At 54.1% G+C, this 11,044-nt stretch overlaps 1 protein-coding gene across 1 annotated transcript in view; it reads left to right on the top strand.

Annotated features, from left to right (window-relative positions):
* The window catches only part of Phf2 (PHD finger protein 2), a 66,034-nt gene extending 55,245 nt beyond the window's left edge, over positions 1-10,789 (top strand). The window contains exons 12-16 of the mRNA XM_029547370.1: positions 1,773-2,083; positions 2,725-2,885; positions 8,124-8,395; positions 10,036-10,131; positions 10,614-10,789. Coding sequence (XP_029403230.1) covers positions 1,773-2,083; positions 2,725-2,885; positions 8,124-8,395; positions 10,036-10,131; positions 10,614-10,789 — 1,016 coding nt within the window. The remainder of the gene's footprint in view (positions 1-1,772; positions 2,084-2,724; positions 2,886-8,123; positions 8,396-10,035; positions 10,132-10,613) is intronic.
* Positions 10,790-11,044: the final 255 nt, after the last annotated feature.

Here is an 11,044-nt window from a genome sequence, read left to right as displayed (position 1 = left end):
ATAGGCGTCCACATCACTTCCCATATTTATCCATCGCTTGCACGCTCCTGTGGACATTCCAAATCACACTTGAGTCTGCATGCGGTGTATATGTGACATCGTACATGGTAACACACACACACACACACACACACACACACACACATATACACACACATATTACATCATATCCTCCACCAACACTGTTTACACCAGACATGCTTCCCCCATAAACCATCACACACACTTTTATGGGTATATCACCACATGCCCATTCCATTCCATTTGTAACACATCCACCCCACAGGTATCTCACATCCTACACTTCATATATGCTTCATGTACACACATGTGCACCCTATGTCACAGACACACCACACATACATACTACACTGTACAGTTGACACCCTTCTGAGACACTGATCTCACTCACCGCCACTGTGTTGTGTGGTACATCCTCATTTCTGCTTCCAGAACAGTCCAGCTGCAGGGACCATAGAGAATACAGCCTCAGTGTGGGCCAGCTAGACAGCAGGGAAACCCTGATGGCAGGGCTGGCGTGAGCTAATGCCGAGGATATGAGGGAGGGCCAGGACTCAGAGCCACTGAGCCCAGTGGCCAGTGGGGCAGGACTGGGCACACCCAGAAGGTTCGTGGCTCCACATAAGCTTATGGCCTTAAATGATGGGTGCCATGGGAAGGGATGTGTGGGTGCCAAGGACCTCAGGAGAGAGGGAAGGCACCAGTTTAGGAGCCAGGTGAGCCTCAGCATGGCCCTGCTGTCTTGGTTCCAGTTGCGGATGGGAAGAGTGACCACTAGGCATGTCTGTCACACCCATAATCCCCACAAAGTGTAGGTGACAAACATGTTCTGCTGAGATATCCCCATTGCCTGCAAGAGTGGGAGCCTCTGTTTCCTTTTCTGAGAAGAGAGGAAAAGGACTGTGGATGATGGAGAGACAGCGCTAGGCCCCCAAGTGGATAAAGTCAGCTAGCGGAGTGGAACCCACGAGGACCTGGTCTTGCTATCCTGATACGATGAGTTTGCTTCTGTCATTTCAGTAGAAGTGTCCCTGAGAATGTCCCAGAGAAGCTTTCTAGTTTTATGACAAGGCCATGTAGTTTAGAATATGCAGACAAAATGAATGAGGCAATAGAGCTTTGTATATACAAGTGTGCATGGGTGTGGTGTCTGTGACCCAGCTTTAAGACAGCAGGGTGACAGCCTTTCCCAAGACTGCTGGAGGCTGCAATGGCCTGGTATGCTGTCTGTCAGTGTTGCAGGCCTTCTGTTCGGCTTGCTGTCCCTCCTGTTGAAAAAAGTATGTCCTGAAGACCTAGGGAGGGCCAAGCCGGGTCTGGGGAAGGCAAGACTTTCCCTAGCGAGAAGAAAGATACATAGTAGTTCATAGCCCAGTTCATAGCCCAGTTCAGATACACTGTGGCTCAGACCTGAAGTGCTATTGTTTATGTCTTTTCCAAAAGTAAGTGTGCAGAAAATGACACAAGAGTTGGCCCTGTTCTTACCTGAGATTTGATTTAAACTCTGGCAGTCTGGAAAGGAGGGTTGTGGGCTATGCTTGTCAGAACCAAAGCTCACTCACTCTTAGATCTTTCTCTACAGTGCATGACTGTGTGTCTTGGGCCTCTACCAGGTGACACAGAACCAAGGAAGAGGCTGTAGATGAGAGGCTGTCCCTCTCCATCAGCAGACTTCCCACAGTGGAAACTCAGGGTTGTACAGCCTCTGACCAGCTGCTTGTCTTCCGGGCAGAGGCTTTCTTGCCTGTGAGGGTCTATGTTCTGCTGGCCTCGGGGCCCTGGGGTCCCACTGACCTATTCCTACTACTCTAGCTCCAAGGCCCTCAGGCCCCCGAGCAGCCCTGGTGTGTTCGGGGCCTTGCAGAGCTTCAAGGAAGACAAGGCCAAGCCNGTGCGCGATGAGTACGAGTATGTATCAGACGACGGGGAGCTGAAGATCGACGAGTTTCCCATCAGAAGGAAGAAGAGCGCCCCCAAAAGGGACTTGTCCTTCTTGTTAGACAAGAAGGAGGCTCTCCTCATCCCCACCTCGAAGCCAAAGCTGGACTCTGCGGTATACAAGGTGAGCCTCCCAGCCGCTTCCCACAGCCTCTGCAGCAAGCTTGTGCTTGATGTGCAAGGACAGCCACCCTCCTGCTGTCCATGGCATGAGAGGGACATGGTCTTGCTCAGTCCCTGGCACCAGGGCTAAGGAGATGCTCCTTTGGGCCTGCCCATGGGAGATAAATGCACCAAAGCATGTCCCCTGGTACAGGAATGGCAGGGAGTGGTTCCCCATCAGCTGGGGTCTTACGGTAAGATGACCTCCAAGGCTGTCTTTCCAGCAGAAAAGGATCATGGCTGAGGTCTCATGTCTCCTGGGGAACCCAGGAGGAACACGTACCAGTCCCCTGAGCCACCTGCTGGGATAAGCTTATCCAGGCCAGAGGTTTATAGTCATAGCACCCTGGTTGGAAATCCTGGGGCTCTCTTTGGAAAAGACCCCAGGGTGTGAAGGCGACTTCAACCTTCGTGGTTTCGAGGACCCTAGGGAAGGCTTGGCACCCACATCTGTCTCATGAGGACTTCACCCATAGCGTGAACCTGAGACTACCCTGTAGCAGTCATTAGTGCAGAACTCTTTAAAACTAGTTTCCCCCTGAAGGGAAGAGTTACCCGCTCCCCAGTGCCCGCCCTGACCAGCTGCTCTGTCCCCGGCTCCAGAGCGACGACTCCTCTGACGAGGGNTCTCTGCACATCGACACGGACACCAAGCCAGGCAGAAATGCCAAAGTGAAGAAGGAGAGCGGGAGCTCAGCGGCAGGCATCCTGGACCTGCTGCAGGCCAGCGAGGAGGTTGGCGCGCTGGAGTACAACCCCAACAGGTGGGCCCTGGCTGCGTCCCTCAGCATTCACAGAACACGGCTGCCCCTGGGTACAGGCCCTGCCACACGGTGGGATGCAGACAGGCCCTAGCAGCTGATTGTCGAGAGCTTGCGGAGCAGCAAGGAGAGGCTTCGTTTGACTTTTTTTTTTTTTTTTTTTTAATTAATTAATTTATTTATTTATTTAATGTATATGAGTATACACTGTAGCTGTACAAGTGGTTGTGAGCCTTCATCTGGTTGTTGGGAACTGAATTCAAGACCTCTGCTCATGGGGCTGGCGAGATGGCTCAGGGGGTAAGAGCACTGACTACTCTTCTGAAGGTCCTGAGTTCAAATCCCAGCAACCACATGGTGGCTCACAACCACCCGTAATGAGATCTGATGCCCTCTTCTGGTGTGTCTGAAGACAGCTACAGTGTACTTAGATATAATAATAAATAAATCTTTAAAAAAAAAAAAAAAAAAAAAAAAGACCTCTGCTCACTCAACCCCGCTCGTTCTGGTTGGCTCTGCTTGCTCCTGTTGGCCCCACTCGTTCAGGCCCAAAGATTGATTTATTATTATACATAAGTACACTTCAGCTGTCTTCAGATCTCATTACGGGTGGTTGTGAGCCACCATGTGGTTGCTGGGATTTGAACTCTGGAGTCAAGAACACTCAGTGCTCTTAGCCGCTGAGCCATCTCTCCAGCCCATTCTCTTGATGGCCCAGTTAGATTCATGCATGGCTGACTTGCATTTGAAGCACTTGACTGTTGTTTATCTCTCATTGAAGCTTTAGTGGCATTTCCAGATGTGGCACTGACAGGTGACTGATGGGGCACAGCCTATGTCCCCCTCTCCGCCCCCCGCAAGACCCTCCACGACAGTAGTGTCGTGGAGGAGCAGTAGTATCCTCTCAGCTCTCGAGTCTCATGACAGCTTCAGACTTTAGTTGGGGAACCTGTGGCTTAGGGAGCTTAGACATCCCATGGCCCACAGCTTGGAGACAGCAGAGGCAGGCCCAGGCTCCGGGCTGACCTCACTCAGGGGCCCAACTTGGAGCTACTAAAGAGCTGTTGGGTGCTGGGCTATGTCCACTTGTGTGTGGCGGTCCCTCATTTGGGAAGAACCCCACGGGCCCATCCGGGCTTCCTGTTCTTTCATCCGCCAGGGCTGTTTTTTAGATGACTGCCCGAGGCGGCCACTCACCCTGACTCTGAGGCTGCTCCAGCAGGTGGAGGCCTAGGTCAGGCCTCCTGTAGATGACGGGAGATTCTGGGAAGGCAGATTAAGGAAGGGCTTGATTGAAACAAGCTTTTGCTGAATTAGTTGGCCATATTTCATTTCATAGATTACTGTTTTGAATGCAATATCATGTTCACAGCCACCCAGCCTCAGGCATGGTGGGAGGGGCGTGTGTGGTTCTGGGCACAGAGTCCTGGCTTAGTCTGGCATGATAGAGTGAGAGTTTTGGTGAACACATGGGGGAAGCCTGGCTGTGGCTTCTTCTTATTGGAGCACCTCCACACAGGTCTGTGACCCTGTGCAGGGTGTCACACAGTCTCTGGCGGTGGGGATGCCTGACTTCCAGGAGAATTGTTCCCCAGTACCCTGGGTCTCCCATGACCTCAGTGGAAAGTTCCTCAGACCTGGGAAGTTGGAACCTAGGGTGAGCCTGGTATCACCCAGAATAAGGGTAGACAGGACCAAGAACCTAGCCCTAGCCTCGGTACCCTGTTCTGGGTGCTGTGGAGGGAGAACTCTGGGTGGCATGGAGACAGAACGCAGATGGGGGTATTTGAGTCCTTATTTATGAGGCCAGAAGGGGCTGTCTGCTAATGAGAAACCAGAGCTGCTGTGGCCCCGTGCCCCAAGTCTGGGGAGAGTGCTTTGCAGACCCCACATGTGTCGATACACGTGCCTCAGAGGCCAGCCAGCCCCCACAGCCAGCCGCAGGCAGTTCCTCTCCCAAAGTCTCCCAGTTGGAGCACAGGTCAGTGTTTGATGGTCCATTTGCACTGTTTTAAGTACTGACTGTTTGGAAAAAAACAGCTGAAGAAAACGGAGGAAAATATGTTAATTTCCTGTGGCTGGTTTTGCTTGGTGTCTACCGCCATGGGAAAAGGAGGGGATTTAGGTATGGTAATTGGAGGATTAAAGTATTATTTTCCATGCTGACTAGTTAAACTTCGTTCATTGATTCTCCGGCAACCTTGTAGATAGCCAGGCCAGCTGGGTCTGGGGTCACCCAGATGGCATGGGTGGGAAATTCATGTCCACATGGGTTCTCATGGGGGTCCAGCATCAGTGTTTAGGACCCTGGCAGTGCGTATCTTGGCTTGTCCCTGTGGTTAGGGTCGAGGACAAGATAGAGCATTACGCCTTGAAGGTATTTGTTCCGGCGCATGCTCAGCAAAGTCCCCAAACTGGCGCAGCTGGACAGCGCCAGGACAGCCGCTGTCCCGTGAGACACAGCCCTGTATTGTGCACAGGGCAGGGCAGGCTAACGAGGGAGGCTCTCTGCAGAACTCAGGGCTGTGTGGCTTGGCCTGCCATTATGGCTTTGGCTTGGAAGGCAGCCTTCAGAGAGGGCTGTGGAGCCGCTGGCTTCCCTCTCCTCGGGCTCAGGAAATGTCTCTCAGTCCATGGAGTATTGGCCTAGGAGATGACTTTTGTCCAAGATTGCCTATCCAGTCTCGGTAGGGCTGTTCCATTTCTCCAACTCTGCCCCACCCCCACCAGGACCTTCTCTAGAACCCTCATTTTCTGAACAGTAGCTTTCCTAGGTCCCTGTTAGAGCTTCTACCAGGGTCCTTCAGCCTGTACATAAGGAGGTCTCCCAGAAGCACTGTCTCACACATGAGCCATCTTGAGCAAGGAGGGAGACATGGGGGAGGAGCGGATACTGTGCTGGAAAGGGTACTGTGCTGGAGAGGGATACTGTACTAGAGGGGCTACTGTGCTAGAAATGGAATACTGTACTGGCAGGGGTACTATGCTGGAGGGGGTACTGTGCTGGAAAGGGTTCTGTGCTGGAGGGAGTACTATGCTGGAGTGGGTACTGTGCTAGAGGGGGTACTGTGCTGGAGGGAGTACTGTGCTGGAGTGGGTACTGTGCTAGAGGGGGTACTGTGCTGGAGAGGATACTGCTGGAAGGTGATACTATGTTAGTGGAAGATACTGTGCTAGAGGGGGTACTGTGCTGGAGGGGGTACTGTGCTGGAGAGGATACTGTGCTGGAGGGGGATCTCTGGCTGCAATGCCATGTGCTGACACTGCTGTTCATCACTGTGATTCTGGTCCTGAGCTTGCCATGAGATCATCTCCTAGCACAACTTCTCTTCAGAGGCTCTGCCGCTTTCTCCTGCAAAGGCCTTCCTAGAGGTGCTCCGGGTATTTGGTTGTAGTTCCCTGGTACCCAGGCTAGAACAAGGGAAATGCTGGGAACTAAAGGGGTCTCTGGAGAAGAGCTACAGGGAGGAGACAGCGTGCCTCTGGACCATGACCACCTAAGTGGCTCAGGTAGCAGGTGTCCCTGATACTGGTAGTGTTTTCTTTTCTAGGCTGGGCTTGTCTGAGCTAGAGTGAGTACCAGAGAATCCCCAGAGGGCGCTCCCATGGGGTCAGGTCTTCACGGCCGGCTCTCTACCTGGGCATCGTTCGGCCGTTTGGATCCTGTGCCGCTCCCCGACTCAGACCCTCCTGACAGGGCTGAGGTGTGGGTGTCTTTAAAGCTGTCCGGGCGGTTCTCGCCCAGACAGGAGGGAAGCCTAGGCTGGAGGAGGTGAGTGGGCTGGGCCAGCACAGGGCCCTGAGGAAGCCAGAGCTAGATCCTGTCCGAGGGCCTGGCGGAGATTGTGGAGACCACCCAGAAGCCGCTCGAGACCCAACCCCTGGGTTCTTTGCAGTCCAACAGCATCCAGGCCTCAGGTCTGTGGGATGATGGTGAGCACTGCTCCCTGAACCCACTTTGGGATGCTCTTTCTGGAAGGCAGGGCACCAGTGTACCCAGGGGGAGATGAGGGCGTGGGGCAGTAGACAGGGGCATTGCTAGGAAGGTGCAGAAAGAGTATGGCAGCCAGGACTTGGCAGAGGATTGCAGATGGAGCCCTGTGGTCAGTCCTTCATGGAGGGACCCAGAGAGGGGAGCCTGGCTAAGCCCAGGCATGGCTGTGCCTAACCAAGAGATGTGTAGATACAGATAGAGATGGTCTGTGCATGCGTGTGTGCGTGTGTGTGTACAGGTGTACATGGTGAGGGTGCAGGGCTGAGTACAGGTGTAGATGAGGGTATGTGCAGGTGTAGACAGAGCTTTGGATGCAGGCACAGCTGTAGATGAAGGTGTAGGCTTGGATAAAGGTGTAGGCATGGATAAGGGTGTAGGTGTAGATGAGTGTGTAGGTGTAGATGAGAGCGTAGGTGTAGATGAGGGTGTGGGTATAGAAGAGGTATAGGTGTAGATGAGGGTGTAGGTGTAGATGGGGGTGTAGGCATGGATGAGGATGAGGTGTAGATGAGGGTGTAGGTGCATGTGTAGATGGAGGTGTATGCACATGTAGATGCGGGCGGGGGTGTAAATACAGATGAGAGTGAGTACAGATGTAGGTGAGTGTGTGTGTGTGTGTGTGTGTGTGTGTGCGTGCGCGCGTGCGTGCGCACACGTGTGCAGGTAGAGATGAGGCTGGGGTACAGGTATAGGTGTGGGCTTGGTGAGGGTGTGGGTGTCGATGGAAGGTGTAGATGAGGGTCTGGATTCATACTTGGACGTGCATCACCTTGGAAGGGTGTGTCATGGGAGAAATGTGGGGACTCCTCGTTCTCAGTGTAGGACTGCAGAAAAGGAATGTCCCTTGCCAGGACTGAGGTCAGGCTGTGGAAGAGCATAGAGAGCTAACAGCTGGACCTCTGGCCAACACAAAAGGTGTGAGAACTGTTGCATTGTGGTGCAAGATTTTATCCCATCTGCCTTCTGGTGTGTGTCCTTATTCCATCCCAAGGCCTCATTCCCTCCCTGGAGTGTGACTGGGTGTACAGAGGGGCCTGCCAGACCTTCTCCACTGTGAAGTTTCCAGCCATGTCATCCTGTTAGCTGCTGGCTGCCTGGGCCAGCGAGTATCCAGCCAAGGGCTTTGGCCTGCAGTTATAGCACCTTGGACTGCAAACTGTGGGCTGTGGGCTCTAGTCTGTGGTCCAAGTGTTCTGGCTGTGAGCCGAGGGCCATGGCTGAATGCTGTTGTTTCTCTCTGTCCCCAGTCAGCCTCCTGCCTCCCCCAGCACACAGGAAGCCATTCAGGGAATGCTTTCCATGGCCAATCTGCAGGCCTCTGACTCCTGCCTGCAGACCACATGGGGTACTGGGCAGGCCAAGGGTGGCTCACTGGCAGCCCATGGTGCCCGGAAGATTGGTGGTGGCAGCAAAGGCACAGGCAAGCGCCTGCTGAAGAGGACTGCCAAGAATAGTGTGGATCTGGAGGACTACGAGGAACAGGATCACCTGGATGCCTGCTTCAAGGACTCAGACTATGGTGAGCGTGGCTGCAGGGCAGGGCTGCTGCCTATAGGGGGCAGCACTGACTAGGAACGCGTCAAAGAGGCCCTGGAGCTATAGTCGGGTCTTTAAAATCCATCTTGGGCTGGGGTGTGGTGGTGCAGGTCTTCAATCCCAACACTCTGGAGGCACAGACAAGGTGAATCTCTGTTCTGTGTTCTGGGCCAGCCTGGTCTACATAGTGAGTTCCAGGCAAGCCAGGGCTATACAGTGATACCTTATCTCAAACGAAACGAAATACAACACTACCCTTTGGAAGCCTGTCATTTTGTGGCCTGGGTAACTACCCCCATGCTCCAATTGAGAATATCTTTCTTATAAGGAAACTTTGTCCCTCCCCACAGTTTGTCCCTCCCCAGCGCTGGCCACTTGTCACATACTTCAGGTCTCTGTGGATCTATTTTGGACACACCACCTGAATGAATCGTATAACATGTGACTTTTTGTGGACCCGTGCATGCTGTGGCACATGCCAGGACTTCCTTCCTTCCTCAGACTGAGTACTATTCTTTACTCTGTGTAGGAAGTCCATGCATGTGTCATCCCTGGACTCCTGGGCTCTTGTGTCGGCTGCTGTAAACAGGCATGTTCAGATCCTCTAGGGACCTGTTCTTGATCCTGGGCTGTGCTTCTGCTAGGTCCCGCTGGGTCACAGGTGGATTTAGTTCTGACCTGATGGATGTCCATGCAGCTGAATGTTTATCAGTGACAGAGTCTCTGGGGTGTGGGGGAGGGGGTCATTGCTCCCACCCTATCTGTAAGATGGAAAAACCAAGCCCCACCCATGGATGACCTTCGGTCATATGTGAGGTCAGAAACCAACAAGGCTCTGGCCTTCTGTAACGGGTACAGGCACCATGCCTCCTACCAGCAGGGCCTGCCCGACACAGGTACCTGATTTCTCACGCCCCATGTCAGGAGATGTTCCAACTTGTGTCAAAGGTGCCAGTCCAGGCTCCTAGTGCTCGGGGTTGACTCCGGTTTAGTCCAGGGCCTTCCTGATAGCCAGAGGTTGACTGTTCTCCACTGTGAAGAAGGCCTTCTGAGAGGGGGCTGTGCCCTGCCCAGGCTGAAGAGATCTGCGCCCCTTTGTGGGTGTGCTCTTTCTGTGGGGGTGTAAGGTGCCAGGTCCTGCTGCTACCCACAGAATCACCAGTCTTGGAGGTCTCTCAGTTGGCCTGGCCGATCAGGGAAGCAAGACCCACAGTGTAGGAGTCGCTGGGGAGTCCTGAGCTCGGGAAGCTCTGCAGTGGCCATGCAGGCTGCTGGGCAGGCGCCTCCTCCCAGTCTGCTTGGGTCTTGGAACTTGAGATAGAGTGGAATCAGGCTGATCCCCTCAGTCTCTCACTGCTGCCACAGCTACCTCCAGAAGGACTGCATCTCACAGGCTCCCGAAGCCAGCCTGGGGTGGGGGTGGGGAGCAGTCTGTGTGGTCACTCTCCTGCCTCAAGTGGACCGCTCTTGCTATGGCAGCTTCAACTGCACATCAGGTCTGAGAACCCAAGGACAGATCTGGGGCCACCACTAGGAAAGGTCACTGGGCCACCGCAGCCCCACTCCCCTCCCCTGGCTGCACTCGACCACTCAGGGGCTGATCTCCTATTGCTTCTTCCTCAGTTTACCCCTCACTGGAGTCTGATGAAGATAACCCCGTCTTCAAGTCCCGGTCAAAGAAGAGGAAAGGCTCAGATGATGCCCCGTACAGCCCCACAGGTAGAGCGGGGCTGGGGACCTGATATGTGGCCACTGAGGACATAGGTGTGGCTCTAGGCATTTCCCAGGGAGATGGGTTGGCTCCCCCATAGGGCCCTGGCCGTGGCTCTGCTTGGCGTTTTGGGATCCCTGAGCCTAGACCCTCTCTCTAGAACTCTGTCACCTGAGGCCCCTCCTCTCCTCTGTAGGAAGATCTAGGAATGGCACCCAAAACATGAAGGGGTGGTGAATGGGATCAGGCCTGTCTACCTTTCGAGGTCCCCCGCCTACCCGGCTTCCCTTGTCCAGTTTGCTGGACCTCCCATACCGCCGCATAGATACTCCAGTGTGGCGTCATCCTGGGGAGAGCAGATGTGGTGCAACTTCCCATCCAGAGAGTTAGATGCTCATGGCATCTACCCGCAGACTCAGAGATGGTCTGGGACGAATGGGTCACCACCTGCAGAGCTGATTCATTGGCCTTTCCCTGGTCTCTTCCACAGCCAGGGTCGGTCCATCGGTGCCAAGACAAGACAGGCCTGTGCGTGAGGGGACCAGAGTGGCCTCCATTGAGACCGGGCTGGCAGCTGCTGCAGCCAAGCTGTCCCAGCAGGTGAGGAGATGGAAGGCTCTTGCAAGAGGAAGTCTCCACTGTGTGAACTGTGTGAACTTAGGCTGACCTCTAGACACCTCAGCCATAGTCTCTGTGTCTCCTGCCAGGCAGGAGAGTGGCTGCAAATTCCTGAGTGGGGGAGCCAGGTGCACAGCCCATGACCCTTACCCCAGATAGGCACCTCTCACTCACATGGTACCCAGGATGCCCTCGTTAAACTCCTCTGGGGACTGCTGCCGTTCCCAAAAGCCCAGGCACTTTTAAGTGATACCCATAGGCAGAAGCTCTGGCTTGTTTCCACCTCCTCCTCCCCTCCCCTCC

Source organism: Mus pahari, chromosome 16 (genome assembly GCF_900095145.1).
Source record: "Mus pahari chromosome 16, PAHARI_EIJ_v1.1, whole genome shotgun sequence".
Classification (NCBI taxonomy): domain Eukaryota; kingdom Metazoa; phylum Chordata; class Mammalia; order Rodentia; family Muridae; genus Mus; species Mus pahari.
Note: the sequence above shows the minus strand (reverse complement) of the source record. Positions and strands in the feature narration are given on the sequence as shown.